General features: G+C 33.2%; 1 protein-coding gene across 1 annotated transcript in view; it reads left to right on the top strand.

Moving 5' to 3' along the window:
* Window positions 1–17,961, top strand: part of Fbxo9 (F-box protein 9) — a 40,773-nt gene that overhangs the window by 1,794 nt on the left and 21,018 nt on the right. The window contains exons 2-7 of the mRNA XM_046458591.2: window positions 3,398–3,484; window positions 5,546–5,704; window positions 8,346–8,403; window positions 10,733–10,832; window positions 13,486–13,616; window positions 14,360–14,474. Of these exons, the coding sequence (XP_046314547.1) occupies window positions 3,398–3,484; window positions 5,546–5,704; window positions 8,346–8,403; window positions 10,733–10,832; window positions 13,486–13,616; window positions 14,360–14,474 (650 nt within the window). The remainder of the gene's footprint in view (window positions 1–3,397; window positions 3,485–5,545; window positions 5,705–8,345; window positions 8,404–10,732; window positions 10,833–13,485; window positions 13,617–14,359; window positions 14,475–17,961) is intronic.

Below are 17,961 nucleotides of genomic sequence, written 5' to 3'. Positions count from 1 at the left end.
ATTCCCTGTCCTCAGTGCACTAACTCCAGTGAAGGAATCAAAAATAATTTATCAGTATTAGAGGACACAAAACGGATAATTAGAAAGGTTGACCAAGAGCACTATCTAGAGAAAGCAGGGGCATTTCTTCAGATGAAATCAGCATAGTCTCATTGCTAGGCAAGAGAAAGAAAGGTACGTTACTAAAAAAAATACCTATAGAACCCTTTTCTCCCATTGGCAGTGCTTCGAGTTTACAGTAATAAATCAGGCTCCTGAGAAATACACTTCTCAAAGAGATCTATAAATTCAGTCCCTCGTATTTTCCTACTAGTGATGTTCTTAGTATTAGCTTCCTGTTAGTATAACAAAATACTCTGAGCTAAGTTTTTGAAGACAAGAAGTTTATTTTGGCTCATGGTTGTAGAGGTTTTACTTCAATATCCAGTGGCCCCATTGCTTTGAGCCTCTGATGAGGTAGTACATCATAGTAGGAGCACATGGAACAAACTGCTCATCTTATAGCTAATAAGCAGGGGAAAAAAGGGAGTCACATTACTCATTTGGAGGGCACATCCCCAGTGACTTAAGGACACTTACACCCACAGGCCTCCACATCCTAAATGTTCTGCCAAATCCCAGTAGTGCCACCCTGGTAACTGAGCCTTCAACACATGAACCTTGGGGGGACACTAAGCCAAACCAAAGCAGTAGGCAAACCTGCCAATTTAACTGCCTCATATTTATTTTTTTTTACTGGTTTAGCCTTCACAGTTGCCAAGTATTTTACTACCTACTAATGTAACTAGTTCAAGTGTCAAAAGCATCCCTACTTTGAGTCTGGCTTCCAGAGATAAGATACAAAAGACTTATTTATGTTGCACTGTAATGTAGTGCAAGTGTATCAAGTTTTTGTGTTCAAAGAACTGTGTTATAGAAACATTTTTTTTTCCTGGAAATAATTTACAGCTAAAATTTGCAATCATAAAACTTGCCAACTTTGGAACTAGGTAAAATTGGTTTTATTATTAGTTCTAGTTAAACTCCAACATAATTTTCCTGATTGCCACATTTCTAAATAGGACTGAGCACATTGAATGTTGAGCAAATTCTGTTTGCTAATAAGTCTGTTAGCTAACAGACTGAACTGAGGCAACATTTTCACTAGAAGGTAGGATTCATTTTAACAAACATTGAAAATAAAAGGATAAAATGGATGGATTCCAACATGAGACCTCTGTTAAGTCCAAAGCCACACACACAATTTCTAGTCCAGAATTATTCCACCTTAAACCACTCCAATATGTAAAAGTCGGATTATAAGACAAATAAAATAGGTTTCTTGTTATAATTCTTTGATAAGCTTTTCTAGTACATTTAAAATATTAATAAGCAGAAGTCATAGTACAGAGAGCACATTTAATAATGTGCCTCTTATAAAAAAGAAGGGCTATCTTTCTGTGGACTAGTTTTTCATTTTGTTTTGCCTCCCTGTGATGCTGGGGATCCAGCCCAGGGATCATATGCTAAGTAAGTGTTCTGCCACTAAGCTACACCCCCAGCCCTGGACTGTAATCTTAAGCCATCCATAAAATAAAAACTGTTTACATAATTCTGTACCACAACTAAGCATTTTCTGAGCAAAATTGTTCTTTCTGACCACCTACTAAAACATGGTAAACTAGTGTCCAATGGAGTTGATTTTATAGTATTAAAAAAAATTGTATCAAATTTTATCTGATTGGTTATCATTAAACTTACCAGTGTAGAAGATAATCTATGGGAAAACAACCCTGTTTCATTAATATGAAACAATATTCTGGTTTAAGAACTTGCTGAAGTTTGTGGGCACTAAAATTATTTGAGGGTTTTTTTTTTGGTCTGTTGTACTGTAACAATTGTGTTTAAAACATCTGCCATTTCACTTTGTCAGTGGCATTTCAGAACTTCCCTTCTGGATGGAAAATGTAACCTCACCCAAGAGGTAGTCTTGGGTAAGAAGAAGAAAATAAACCAAAATCAAATAAGCCTGTCTAGATCTAGTCACAATTTATAGGAAGTAAGAGGACAAAGGAACATATTTACTAATGCTGCAAACCATAAAGAAAAATGTCCCCTTTTCACCACAAATAAATTATTAAAAAGAGAAACAAGACATTCTAGCACACACCTGTAATTTTAACTACTCAGGAGATTTACTCAGAAGGCTAATGCAGAAGAATCACAGGTTCAAGGACAGCCTCAGCAACATAGCAAGACCCTGTCTCCAAAAAAGGACTATGGACATAGTTTAGTGGCAGAGTACTTCCCTAGAGGCTTGAGGCCCTGCGTTCAATCCCCAGTATGGAGGTGGTGGTGGAGGGAGAACAACAGAATGAGAGGATTACAAAAGAATTGAAATGTACCAATAAACTAGGATATGGATACCTTATTTGAATCTTTTTTAAAAAATCTTATTATACATGACAGTAGAATATATTTGACATATTTGGAGTATAACTCAATCATTCTTCTGGTTGTATATAATGTAGAGTTACATTGGTTGTGAAATCATGTACATATTGAATCTTAATTTCACAAACTATTTTCAGAAATATGAATACAAAGAATGGATATTTGATATTGAGAAATTTTTGTTTATATAGATAACTATTAAAGCTGAATCATAATTAGTTGGAGATTAATTACACTATTCTCCTTACTCTTGAGTATATTTAAATATTTTTCTCATAAAAAGTTAAGACAGTACTTTGTTGTTGTTGTTGTTATGGAACCAAAAAGGAAAACAGAGATGTTGTATTTTATTTCATCTTTTTCTAAGAAAAAGTGAAATAGTTTAGATAATAAATTAATGCTTACAGGATATATATTGATGGAGGAATTGGCTTCATTTACCTAATTATATTAAATCATTTATTTATAGTAATGGAGTTGAATTATTTTATATAAGATTAGATTGATTGGAGGATGAATGGAGTTGATGTTAAATTTGGGGGAACAGAATGTTAAGATTCATGGTGATATTAATACTGTGGTTTTGAATTAAGAATATGCCTTTCAGACTTATTTTCCTTTGGAAATAAATAGTAAGGTCCCCAATGCACCCTACAGCCTTGCTTTTTAAAGAGGATTCCACTAACTATTGACATTGTGGTATTAAGTACCAAGTAGCTGAGTAGGAGATTAGATTACAAAGGGAAACACTTATGCAGTATACATGAAAGTGTATTAATCCTGGGGCTGGGGTTGTGGCTTAGAGGTCGAGCGCTCGCCTGGCATGCATGAGGCACTGGGTTCGGTCCTTGGCACCACATAAAGTAAAATAAAGACATTGTGTTCACCTATAACTAAAAAATAAATATTAAAAAAAAAAATTAAGTGTATTAATCCTTATGTTATTTTGTTATTTTTTCCTCAGGCAGAAGCTGAGGAAGATTGTCATTCTGATACTGTCAGAGCAGGAGATGATGAAGAAAATGAAAGTCCTGCTGAAACAGATCTGCAGGCATGTATTTTCAATTATATTTTTGATTCTTATTCCACTGCTTCCCATACATAAACAGAAATTGGTCATGATTATGGAAATTTGCAGGTTTGTGTTTGTGTTGAATTTAACAATTTTCATATTGCTTTATAGAATACTTATATAACATAACTTATAGATTTCTTTTTCTATGAAAGAAGTATTAATTATTGCCATGTATTATATGGTTTTGAAGTATTCAAAATAAGGCTTAAGCATCACTCAAAACTCATAACTTTAAAGAAAAAGATTGATGAGTTTGACCTGCTAAAAGTTTTAAAACCCATATAAAATAAAGTTAACAAATAGCTAAGAACAACTGTTTACCACATATGGGCAGAGGATTCATATTCTTAATCTGCTGACCACTCTAGTAAATTAGAGGAACATGGGGTAGAAATATGTGAATTGACAGTTAACAGAAAAGTACCTATAATCCCAGTTATTGAGGAGGCTAAAACTGCAAGTTCAAGGCCAGCCTCAGCAATTTCAGAAGACCAAAAAAGGGGAGGAGGTGGGTGCTCAGTGGTAAAGTGCCCTTGGGTTCCATCTGGAAAACAAAATTTTTTTTTTTAATCTGTATGGTAAATAGTGTTTATTGCTGAGCTGGCTATGAGATCACTCATGCAGTATACATGAAAGTTTAAATTGCCACAGCTTTTCTGGAAGTCAGATTGGCAATATGGATCAAAATGAAAACCATGCATTCCCCTTGAATAGCAGTTCTAGTACATCATTCCTAAGGAAATAATGGAGGAAGTGAGTAAATACGCATAGGCAAAAATGTTTATATGCAGAAGTGTCACACAGCCTAAATATCCACTTCTTTTTTGCTTAGCACCTCACTTTTGTTGAGACTGGCTTTGAACTCATGATCCTCCTGCCTCAGCTTCAGAGCCTCTGGGATTACATGCTTGTACCACCATGCCTAGCTCTAAATATCCACTTCTTTTGTTAAATAATGATGCATTCATAGGATGAGATACACTACAGCCGTTTAAAAAGATGGTGTAAATCTTTGTGCATTGAAATAGGGAATTCATAAGCTTTCTAATACTTGTTTATTTGGAATGCTATTGAAGATGCTGTAAGAGGTACATGTATGACATGCTAGAACCATGTGTGGGACCAAGCAGTGTCCAGGATATAGACAAACTATTTTTAAAACATTTCATATTTACCATTAAGAAGGAATCTAACAATAATACAGTTCTATTAACAATAGCTATCTTTGGGAGGGGGGATACCCCATTGTGGGCTCAGTGGGAAGGAAGCAGAGGAGTGGAAATTGCCATGCTAGATTTTATTGGGCACTTAGCATCAGTGCCCAGGGCAGTGTGACCATGCTGAGGCAATACCAGAAGGGTTGACAGTTCAGGGCTGTTTTCAAATAATTCTTCAGAAATTTGGGGTTACAAGTTCTTTATTCCCCAAAAAAGAGCTCATCATAGTCTACCTTATACAGGTCTTCACATTTTTGTTTTACATATTTAATATGGTAGGTGTTAGAAAAAATTATATTCTCTTTGAAATAGAGACTTTTATTAAAAGAAATACTTTGAACTCATCTACGGAACTTTTAGCAGCATTCTTTTTTTAATATTTATTTTTTAGTTGTAGTTGGACACAATATCTTTATTTTATTTATTTTTATGTGGTGCTGAGGATTGAACCCAGGGCCTCGCACGATAGCAGCATTCTTAATGTCTACCAAATGATAAACTTATTAACAAATTATTGGAAGCTTTACATTTCAGTCCCTCAGTCATGACTTATATTTTTAATTCTAATTTAAATTTGGCTGTCCAATACTATTAATTCTTTTGCTGTATAATCAGACTTATTTGAGGTTAATTTTAATTTTTTAAGATTTTAAGTAGAAAATTATTTGAGAAGATGATAAATATTTATTGGGTAGTTAGTAATTTATAAGACTGTTTTCTGGTCTTAGAATAACAAGAAATATACCTGGAAATATTGATGAATTGTTCCAGAGTTTAGCTATCCTTCTTTAATGTGTCCTAAAATGCTTTTCCCTTTTAGGCACAACTCCAGATGTTCCGTGCTCAGTGGATGTTTGAACTTGCCCCAGGTGTAGGCTCTAGCAGTTTAGAAACTCGACCTTGCAAAGCAACAAGAGGCTCTTTACTGAAAGCAGCAGCAGATGCCAAAGGAAAACAAGAACTGGCAAAAGAAGAAAAGTTAAGTATTAATGACATTTTAACAAATTACTTTTTTTTCGCCACATAGAATTTTCACTGGCATAAGTAATCATTTATCATACTCTGGTGACATAAACATATAATTTGTAAAATAAAAGAGTTTTTCTTTATGTAAAAAAATTTCAACTAAAATGCCAGTTTATACATTCCTAATTTTCAGATGCTTTTCTTGATACCACTGCCATGGGCTTCTCTCCCTGTAGATATGCTATCATCATGGTATTGTCTTTTGTTAATTTGTAGAACCTTTAGAATCACTTAGTCTCTAAAAGATTGATGCCTCTGAATTTATTAATAGAAACCCAGAAATAAAAAAGAAATTGTTCAAATATTAATGTCTTTTGAAAGGCAATCTTTACTTCGTGTAATGTTTCTTTATATTTTAAGTCGAAATATTATAATGCTATATTAGTTATTTTGGAAAAATTTGAATGTGCTTACAGTGAAAATATTTTGAATACTAATGCTCACTGCTCTCCTGTACTTAGTCACATGGAGTAAGCACAGCACACCATTTCATTTTTCATTATCCTCATTTATAGAGGCTTCATCTTCACACAACCAGATCCAAGTTTTTGTTTATAATTACTCAAATAATTGACATTATTAATGACGATTAAAATCTGCCAAACTTGTTTTAACTTTTATTTAGAAATAATTATAGGTTCACAGATGCAGGGAAGTTCCATGCACCCTTCACTTAGCCTCCCCCTACTTTCCTTAGTAATGTTTTACCTAACTATAGTACAAAATCAAAAAAATAGGAAATAAACATTGGTACAGTCCTTAGAGCTTATTCATATTCTCTGGGTTTACAATTACTTATCCATGTGTATGTGTATAAATAGTTCTATGTAATTTTATTACATGGGTAGCTTATATAACCACTACCACAATCAAGATATAGAACTTGTCTCCCCATTGGAGGTGGCACATGCCTATAATCCCAGAAGCTTGGGAGGCTGAGGCAGGAGAATCTTGAGTTCAAAGCTAGCCTCAGCAACTTAGTGAGGCACTTAGCAACTCAGCAACACCCTATTTCTAAATAAAAAAGTTTAAAAAGGGCTGGGGATGTGGCTCGGTGGTTAAGCACCCCTGGGTCAATCCCTGGTACAAAAAAAAAAAAAAAAAAAGATTTTATTGTAGAATGAGCAAATTGCAATCTGGAATATGGATGCTATGATAGATCTATTAGGCATATTCAGGGAGGCAAATGAAATGTTTTAAAAGGTACAATGAATAAGATTGCATAAGTTGTTTTGAAACAATTAACCTTGTATTCAAGAGTTAATAACAACTGTGGTATCAACTCAAGGTTGACAGGCAATTAACTGCTGGGCAAATGTTCTTATAGAAGTATTCTTTGTGAGCTGCCATGGTCTTTGGGCAAGTTTGCAGTTATGGCAGAGTCTGTTCTTGTTTTCAGGCAAATCATATGTGAGAGCCTTTCCCTCATGATCCTCCAGCTTTATTTTGCTAAAGTCGACATAGTGACTTCATTTAGAGTCTTGACAACTTTCACAAATTATTGTATTGCCTCAAGGATCCTTTATTCTTATAGTTATGCTCTCCCTTTCCTCCCACTTTCCCCAGCTATTCCTAACCACTGGCAGCTACCACTGATCTGTTCTTCATTTTATAATTTTTACATTCCAAGAATGTTTGGAAAGTAGCATCACACAATATATAACCTCCTGAAGTTGACTTTTTCAGTGGACATAATTCCTTTGAAATCTGTCCATGTTGTGTGTCATCAGTTTGTTCTCTTTTATTTCAGGGTAGTATTGCCTGGTATAAATGTTCCCCAGTTTTTTTTTTAACCAACTGCTATGAATATTTGTATGCAGGTTTTTTTTTTTTACAAAAGTAAGTTTTTATTTCTCTGATATAAATACCCAAGAATGCAATTGCTGGGTTCTATGGTAAGTACATGTTTTGTCATAAGAGAAATTGCCAAACTTTTCCCAAGTGTCTGTACCATATTTCCACCAGCAATATCTGAGGGATCCAGTTTCTATGCATCCTCATTAGCATTTGGTATTGTCACTGCTTTTTAATTTTTGCCATTCTACTAGGTGTAGTGATATCTCATTATGATTTTAACTTGCATTTCCTTAATGGATAATAATGTTGCATATCTTTTCATGTGCTTTTTTTCCCATCTATATATCTCTCTGTAAAATAATGTTTATGCCCTTTTAAAATGGATTGCTTATATTATTACTGTTGAGTTTTGAGAGTTCTTTATGTATTCTAGATACAAGTCCTGGAATTTTCTAGAACAAAAGTTTTTTGATGAAGTCCAGTTTACCAACCAACTTTTTTCTTTTATGAATCTTGCTTTTGGTGTCAAGTGTAAGAACTCTTTTTACATAATCCTAGGTCTCCAAGATTTTCTTACATTTCTTTTCCTCTCTAATAATTTTATAGGTTTAACATTTGAGTCTATGGTTCATTTTGAGTTAATTTTTATGTAAGATATGAGATTTAGATCGAAGTACATTGTTTGCCTGTTAGTATGCAATTGCTCTAGCACCAGTTGTTGAAAAGACTCTACTGCTATCCATATTCACTTTTAATACAGATTTTCAAAAGTTATTTTCCACTTTTTATTTATATAGGCTCGAGAACTCTTCCTAAAAGCAGTAGAAGAAGAACAAAATGGAGCTCTCTATGAAGGTAAAACTCAAGGCCCAAGATTATGTAGTTATGACTTTTTTTTAAGAACAACTCTTTGTTACTGATTTTTTTTAAACTAAATCTTATTTAGTAAAGAACATCAATGTTCCTATGTTTGAAATGAGTTTTTAAGTCAAAGAGTTTTAAGACTTTATTTCTATAGAACTTGTCTGTTTCAAAAAATAATTTCTGGGAAACATTGTATTGGAAGGATGAGTAAAACAATGCTTTTCTACATTTAGTTTTAGTGTTTATTCTTCATTAATAAAACCTTAAAAATTGTATTCATCTTAAAATAGGGTATATTTTCATAGGTGAAAGTTACTTCAAAGGAGGAAAATATAAAGGATAAATCAAGGAATACATAGATGTTTTCCTTTTTGAGTTCTAATTTACATTTTGTCAAAAGTATATGCTTCATCTTTAATAGTTTGTTTTAATAACCCAATAGAAATTCAAATGTGTTTTCATTTTTTATGGTAAATATAATCATGGGGAAAATGTTCTTGCTTGAAGCATTTGGAAATACCAAAAAAAAAAAAAACAACATTTACAGTTACTTTATTTACTTGCAAGTTTCTTACACATTTTTAAAGGGTCCAGTTGGTCACATCTCTATCAGTCTTCCGTCTTGTTTGTAATACTTCCAATTCAGCTTAAAATATGGTAATTCACCCAGAATGAAATAGAACATAGCAAAAAAAGGCAATGCTGGAGGCATTATAATACCTGACTCCAAATTATACTACAGAGTTATATTAACAAAAAGTGCAGGGTTCTGGCAAAAAACCACACATAGACCAGTGTTACAGAATAGAAGACACAAAAACAAATCCACACCTGCAGTCATCTGATCCTTGACATATGTGCCAAAAACATACATTAAAGAAAAAAAGAGCCTTTTTAAAACAAATGTTGCTGGGAAAACTGCTTATCCATAAGTAGAAGAATGAAACTAGACTCTTATCTCTCACCCTGCACAAAAATCAAATTAAAATATATCAAATATCTAGATATATGAACAGAAACTATGCAACTCCTAGGAAAAAACTTAGGGTCAACACTCTAGCATAAGCAGCAAGTTTCTCAATAGGACCCTTAAAGCATAGGAAATAATGCCAAGAGTTAATATGGGACAGCATTAAATTTAAAAGGTTCTGCATAGCAAAGGAAACAATTAGGAATGTGAAGAGAAAACCAACAGAATGGGAGAAAAATCTTTGCTAACTACTTTTCTGACAAGATTAATATCTAAAATATATAAAGAAGTCAAAACTTTACAACAAAAAATCAAATAACACAATTAGTAAATGGGCAAATGAATTAAACTTCTCAAAAGAAGGAATACAAATGGCCAACAACATATAAAATGTGGTTTATATACACAGTGGAGTTTCATTCAGCCATAATGAAGAATGACATATTATTTGCAGGAAAATGGATGGAACTAAAGAACATTCTGATAAAATAAGTCAAACTCAGAAGGTCAAGGGTTGTATATTTTCTGTCATGTGGAAGCTAGAAAGGAAAAAGAAAAAAGTGGGGGTGGATCTCATGAAAATCAAAGGAAGATCAGTAGAGGAAAGGGACCAAGTGGTGGGAGGGAAGAAGTGCTGGGTAGTGATATTAGTCAAATTATATTGTGTGCATGTACAAATATGTAATAACGAATACCATCATTAATGCACCAGTTTTTTAAAAGGTGGAAAAAATGAACATGGCAGAATATATTGAATTGAATAGAATTCATCCAAGGGGAAAAAGAACTAATTAGCCTCCGCAGCCCCAGACTATTGAGTATTACAGTTCTAAACCACTTGGCCAGGAGGATTATAAAAAAATCGGTTTTAAAGTTATTTAGCTAAATAAGAAGCAACTAAGCTAAAGGAAATTGGATTTGAAGGTAAAATTTCAAACACTTTCTGTTACATCCAGTAGGAGGCACTTGATTTTAATAGCTGTGTCTTAGAATGAAAATATTTGCTTAGAAATTTTTTTGTTGGGGCCGTAGAAATTGCAATTTCAGAGTCAGAAGAAAGACTTCTGAAGAGAGACATAAAAGGGTGAGGAAAACCCTGAGACGGGAAAAAAAGATACCAGTAAAATACATCATGAGTTTCCATAACACATTAACTTTAAGAGAAAAAGTTTCCAAATCTTCTAGTAAGATTTGGAAATAAGTTTCTTCACTATGCTTCTATTGCATCTATAAAAAGAGAGTTTGGCTGTTTGTAAAGAAGTTTACAAAATTAAACTACAGTTAAGGGTAATCAAAGGAAATGACAAAAATGTGTGGTCCTAGCTAATTTAGCTTTATTTCTTCTTTTAGCCATCAAGTTTTATCGTAGGGCTATGCAACTTGTACCTGATATAGAGTTCAAGATTACTTATACCCGGTCTCCAGATGGTGATGGCGTTGGAAACAGCTAGTGCGTATATAATTTGATAGACAGTAATGCATAGTGTGTTAAAGTTAAGTGTCTTTGCCATGCTGACTCTTAACATGATGAGAAGATGGTGCTAATTCTGTTAAGCTATGTAGTATTTAGTATATCCTTATTTATAACTTACAGAAATTTTTAAATTAGGAAACTCTTAGATTAAAATATGAAAATGTACATTTTAAATAGCTTTAACAAAAGTAAGGTGATGAATTTTTTAAATAAAAGCAATGATTGCTGAAAGGAGTAAATTAAAGAATACACTTCATCCTTTTGAAACATTTGAAATAAAAATACTAAAATATAAAATAGGGCTAGTTGACCAAATGTTAATAGTGGTTAAAATCAGATGGTGCGTACATGAAATTTCATTACATCAGTCTTTCTGCTTTTGTGTTTAAACTTTATTTATTTTTTATTTTTTGCAGTACTAGGGATTGATCCCAGAGGCACTTTACCACAGAGCTACATTCCCAGTCCTTGTTTTCTTTTTTTTATCTCACTGAGTTGCTGAGGCTGACCTCAAACTTGCAATCCTCCTGCCTTAGCCTCCAAGTTGCTAGGTGTGTGCCACAGAGCATAGCAAAACATTTTACATTTTAAAAGTGGGATTTTATTAGGAAAATGCTGAACTCTAACAAAATATTAATCTCATAAATTCTAAAGTAACATTGTTTAAAACTATAGGTATAGCCGGGCAGGGTGACACAGGCCTAAAATTCCAGCAAATTAGGAAGCCAAGGAAGAAGGATCACAAGTTCAAGGCCAGCCTGGACAACTTAGTGAGACCTTGTCTCAAATTTAAAAAAAGGACTGGGAATGTAGCTCAGTGGTAGAGTACCATTGAGTTCAATTCCCAATACTTTAAAAGAAAAAAAAAAAAGATGTAAGATGGAAATATTTCTAAAAGAAATTGCATTTCACTCTGTGGATGTCATTTGCATCAAAGTTATGAAGTTACACTGAAGGTTTAATATGAACAAAGACCAAGAGAACATATTTTTAAGTCAATGTTATCAAAGATATTTGTAAGACAACTATAAAATTGTTTTGGTCCAATACCTCTATCCCCAGGAGTCCATTTTGATGATATTAGAAGGAAAGGGTGTCTGTACCTATGGGAGAATGTCAGGTTTTAAAAATAGACTTTTGGTAAGGAGATTTTGACTATTACTATATTCATTGTTATGAATAATTAGGTTACGTTTATCAGTGATATATGCTTATTGCCGTGTGTGTGTGTGTGTGTGTGTGTGTGTGTGGTTTTGAGGATTGAAGCCAGGTCCTCATGCATATTAGGCAGGTGCTCTACCACTGAGCTAAATTCTAAGCCATTTTAATTATTTTTGAGACAGGGTCTTGCTAGCTTGTCCAGGCTGGCCTTGAACTTGCAGTTCTCCTGCCTCAGCCTCATTAGTAACTTAGATTATAGGCATGCATTTGCCAGTGTTTCTTAAATGCATGTGTGATGTGTGTGTATGTGTATATGTGTATGTGTATATGTATATTTTATGTATATATATTTAATACACACATATGTATATAAACACACATATATAAGCATTTAAGAATTGGATAAACCATATTGTAAACATCCAATGAAGTCAATGTTAACTGCCTGTTTGAGACTTTGATCTAACAGTATTTTTCACCAAATTGGAGTTAACAGTGTGAGAGAGTTCATACTTAAAATGAATCATTTGGGCTTTTTCTAAACCTTCTTTAAGTTTGGGTAGAGTCATTCAGAGCTAGGTCTTTAGCCAATTAAAAAAAAAAAAAAGGGCTGAGTGCTGTTAAGGAAAATTGTGTTAGAACATTAAAGAAGCATTTGTTTTTCTGTCCCATTCTTTTATACAAACCCAAGTACTATCAGAGTTTTTCAAAGATAGTCAGTTTTTAATTACCTGATTGATAAACCTTGGAAGTTTGATGGGCTTATTATTGTTTTGGTTTTTGCCTTCCCCAGTAAAATATTAGTAAACTAGCCATTGAGTCCAACTAACCTCAGTCAGACTTGCTTTTTGTTGTATTATAAAAAAACCTTTCTGGTTCCCTTATTTCTCATTCAAGCCTTTTATAAGTCTGATCATCTTTAATGTTAATGTCAAGAAAAATGGAGAGCTAGACTTTAAAAATTCTTAACTACACATTATTATATCATGGTAGGTGATACGTGTGGACCCTAAGATCTTTCCAAAGTAGATGTTTTCTTTTAAAAGATAGATATATCTATAAGAAAAATCTTGGTAAGTAAGAACCTCAAATGATATCAGAATATTTGATTTTTATCTAGTTAGAAAGAATTTAGATTACTTAAAGAATTACTTATGTAAGATTTTCAGTTCATTTGACAATTTTCACTTAACTTATGAAATGTCTAAAATGAAACTAAGTAATCTCATTACCTAAATCCCCAAACCCTAATTCTTAATGGGTTATCACTGAAATGTTTTTCTTTGAAAAACTTGGTGTGATAACTCCTTTGCAAGGCAGGATAAACTACTATTGCAGTTTTTTAAAGCAGTAAGAAAGCTTGTTTTTAATGACTTTCTAAAACAGATTTGAAAGTGTTATGAAAAATCAGTTTCTAAATTTATGTTCATAGTCTGAGACACTTTATTCATCTCCCTTCTTTTTTCAGCATTGAAGATAATGATGATGATAGCAAGATGGCAGATCTCTTGTCCTACTTCCAGCAGCAGCTCACATTTCAGGAGTCTGTGCTCAAACTGTGTCAGCCTGAGCTTGAGAGCAGTCAGACTCACATATCAGGTGTGGATTCTTGGTTGTTTTTACCTTAGGTTGAAGTTTTCTGGACCTACATATTGCCAGATAATTGCAATATGGTGAGAGATCCACTTACCTAGATTTGTTTGTATATACTAATAAACTTTTCAAAATCTGAAACAGATAAGAGTTGAAATGCAATTGTTCAAGGGTGCCATACTTTTTTCAGTGAAGATCTGAATGGGTCAGTTGGAGTTGCTGAAGTAGTCCTCAGAAAATTGGAGTAATGCTGCTACCATAAAGATTTTAGCAGGGTAGAAAATTGTCTTGAGGCAGCCAAATGTTTGAAGTTACTGTAATTTTTCTTCAAATGTTGAATATTGTTAAAGAATTTTTCAGAGGAAGACAATTTAAAGTTTTCAAGCAAATAATTCTTTAGTGTTAATGAATGCAATATGGATCACACACATACATTAGATTATTTTTCTAACATTTATTTTAATATAACTTCCTGGTAAAATAATCTTATAAAGGAAAAGTGTGCTTTATAGAAGTAGCTTCAAATTTATTCTCTACTGAAAAAAACAATGATATTTGTCTTTTGATGCTAAAAATATTGATACTATTGGGTAGTTAAATACACTAATGCTGTATCTCTGAGCAGTACTAATAGTGTGATTTATACATTCATAAATTTCTAGTAATGCACAAATGCACTGAGAATGTAGTTTTTTTTGACAGTGCAATGACAAACAGGAGAGTAATTGAAGGATGATTTTCTTTTGCAGTGCTGCCAATGGAAGTCCTGATGTACATCTTCCGATGGGTGGTGTCCAGTGACTTGGACCTCAGATCATTAGAGCAGTTGTCTCTAGTGTGCAGAGGATTCTATATCTGTGCCAGGTGCTTCTTTTTTTAAATAACTCATGAAGTGGGGAAAAGGATTATTATTTTTCTGCCAGTATCGTTAAAGAACTTGGTTGGTGTTTTGAGTAAAAGCTTAGAATGAACAAAAGTTTTGCAAAGCTATACTTAGCATGATTTTCTAAAATAACTTAGCATTTACGATTTGACTATTTCCAGGGTATAGAAAAAATATGTAGAAAAGATGCAGTCTCACATCCTGCTTCCATAGGGTTTGTATGCCAGAGTAGCCCACTTGGAAAAAATAATTATATTAGAAAAGTATGTTCAAGTTATTTTTTTGTTTTATTTTTGAAAATTGAACAATTTGTTCTAATTAGTTATGCATGACAGGAGAATACATTTTGACACATTGGACACAAATGGAGCACAACTTCTTCTGGCTGGACATGTTATAGTCACACCAGTGGTGTAGTCACATACGTATATAGGGTAATAATGTCCATTTCATTCCACCGTCCTTCCCACCCTCACACCCCATCCTTTCCCTTTACTCCTCTCTGCCCAATCCAAAGTTCCTTTATTCTTCCCGCCCCTCTCAATATGAATCAGCATCTGCTTATCAGAGAAAACATTCAGCCTTTGCTTTTTTAGGTTTGGCCTCTTTCACTTATCATATTTTCCAGCTCCATCCATTTAACCTACAAATGCCATAATTTCATTCTTCTTTAAGGCTTAAGTTATTTTTATAGTGATTCTAAACCCATTAAGTGATAATGATTTGAATTTATATTGTACAAGAACTTTCTTTAAATAATATAACTTTTAAAATATTTTTATGTGAAAAATAGTTGAGTATAAAATTGTTTGAAGCTGATCTTCATGAGTTTCTTATATAAATTAATATATGTAGTCCTTAGAATCTAGAATCTTTTCATGTCTGGTTGTTAAAATTCAGATGCATTATTTTTTAATAACCTAATTCCATTTGGAATCTTATTTTGCATAAAATATTATAATTTCTTGAAACCTTTGTTTTTGCTCATTCTCTGTGTTATTCTACTTAACAAGTACCTATTAGCGCATTTTATCCCATTATCATTCCAGATGTAGAACACCTATGAACACTTAAATTGAGTATTATTAGTTTATTTTAATGCATCTGTGTCATTGAAGTATTGGCAGAATTAAAAACTTGTAATTTAACATGGTAAGCAACTGTTGAATTACAACCAGCCTTTCAAAATTGGAGATTCAAGCAGTATTATTCCATTTATTATGTATAAGAAACAAAAATTTGGTTAAGAAAGGAAATTTTCAGGAATAAAATTTCATGTGTCATAAAAGTGAGAAAAAAATTTAAATAGACATTTCAACATAAATTTTGAAGGATTTATCTTTTCGAGTCTGACACCAATATAAGTAGATTTTGCTTCTTTAAAACTGGGTATTTTAAGTTGTAAATGGAGTTAAACATATTTTGAGTTTATCAGTATCATGTCAATTTTCAATACATCTTTTATTCAGCTCATTTTACTAATTCCATAACAAAGTTCTGTTGGGTTTGGCTTATTCTGGAAATTTATTCCCAGTTTGACCATTTCACTACTTATGCAACTGACATTCCTACTCAGCCACCATTCTGCATGAAAAAATGCAGTGGCATCTTTCATGGCCTTGCTGCTTTCACTCTTCTAATCCTAGCACATATCTCTATAAATCCTCAGTAATTGGGTTTTTAAAATTTTTTATTTTTAAAAAATTGCGGGGCTGGGGATGTAGCTCAAGCAGTAGTGCACTTGCCTGGCATGCGCGGGGCACTGGGTTCAATCCTCAGCACCACATAAAAATAAAATAAAGATGTTGTGTCCACTGAAAACTAAAAAATACTCTCTCTCTCTCTCAAAAAAAATTGATAGAAAAAATATGTGTATTGCATACAGCATGATGTTTTGAAGTACATATACTTTGAAGTAGTTTATTTTAATGCACCTGTGTCATTAAAGTATTTGCAGAATTGAAAACTTGTAATTTAAAATGGTAAGCAACTGTTGAATCATAACCAACCTTTCAAAATTGAAGCTTCAAGCAGTGTTATTCCATTTATTATACTGTGGAGTGGTTCAGATAATTATCATTTTGTGATGATAGTACTCAACATCCACTCTGCATTTTCAAAGGATACAGTTATTATTAACTCTAGTCACCTGCTGTACAATAGATTTCTTGAATGTATTTTCTTCTGTGTTTATATATTCTTTAATCAACATCTTCCACTTCCCTCCTGAACCACCCCTGCTTCTGTTAGCCACCATTCTGTTCTCTACTTGTATGAGATCAATTTAAAAAAAAAAAAAATTTGTTATAATATATTCATATAGTCACATAATAAAATAATATAATTTGATCAATTTCAATCCCCAGTCTATCCCCTTTACCCCTCTTCCTCCCCCTGTTCCTCTTCTATTCTGTTGGTCTCACTTCTATCTTCTTTAGTTTGTTATAATTAGTTGTACATGGCAGTGGAATGCATTTTGACACATTGTATACAAATGGAACTTCTCATTCCTTTGGTTGTACATGCTGCAGAGTCATACCACTAGTGTAATCATACACATAAATAGGATAATAATGGCTGTCTCATTCTACTGTCCTTCCCTTCCCCACCATTCCACCCCTCCACTCATTCCCCTCTACCTGATCCAAAGTTCCTTCATTCTTCCCTACATTATCCTCCCTGCCCCACTGTGGATCAGCATCTGCTTATCAGAGAAAACATTTGGCCTTAGGTTTTTGGGGATTGGCTTATTTCACTTAGCATGATGTTTTCAGTTCTATCCATTTACCTGCAAATGCCATAATTTCATTCTTCTTTAAGGCTGAGTAATATTCCATTGTGTATATGTACCACATTTTCTTTATCCATTCATCTGTTGAAGGGCATCTAGGTTGGTTCCATAGTTTAGCTAATGAATCAACTGGTTTTGTTTGTTTGTTTTTAGTGAGATCATGCGGCAGAGTCTTTTTGTGTCTGACTTATTTCACTTAACATAATGTTCTCCATTCTTTTTTATAGCTGAATCATATTCCATTGTGTATATGTACCACATTTACTTTATCCATTCATCCCTTAGTGGACACTGAGGTTGATTCTGTATCTTGCCTGTTGCGAATAGTGCTGTCGTAAATATGCAAGTGAATATATCTCTTCAACATACTAATTTCAGTTCTTTTGGATATATACCCAGAAGTAGAATTGCTGAATCATATGGTAGTTCTAGTTTTAATATTTTGAGGAATCTCCATACCAATTTCAATAATGGCTGTACTAATTTACATTCTCACTAACAATTCATAAGGATTCCCTTTCCTCCATATCCTTGTCAACACCTGTGATCTTTTCTTTGTTTGATGATGGCCATTCTAATAAGCATGAGGTAATGGCTCACTGGTTTGGATTTAAATTTCCTGATAGTGATGTTGAGGATTTTTTCATGAACCCGTTTTTCATTTATATACCTTATTT

Source organism: Marmota monax, unplaced genomic scaffold, assembly GCF_021218885.2.
Source record: "Marmota monax isolate L192 unplaced genomic scaffold, Marmota_monax_Labrador192_F-V1.1 WCK01_AAM20220418_F8-fsc00191, whole genome shotgun sequence".
In the NCBI taxonomy this organism is placed as follows: domain Eukaryota; kingdom Metazoa; phylum Chordata; class Mammalia; order Rodentia; family Sciuridae; genus Marmota; species Marmota monax.
The sequence above is the reverse complement of the archived record's forward strand: the minus strand, read 5'-3'. Positions and strand labels throughout refer to the sequence as shown.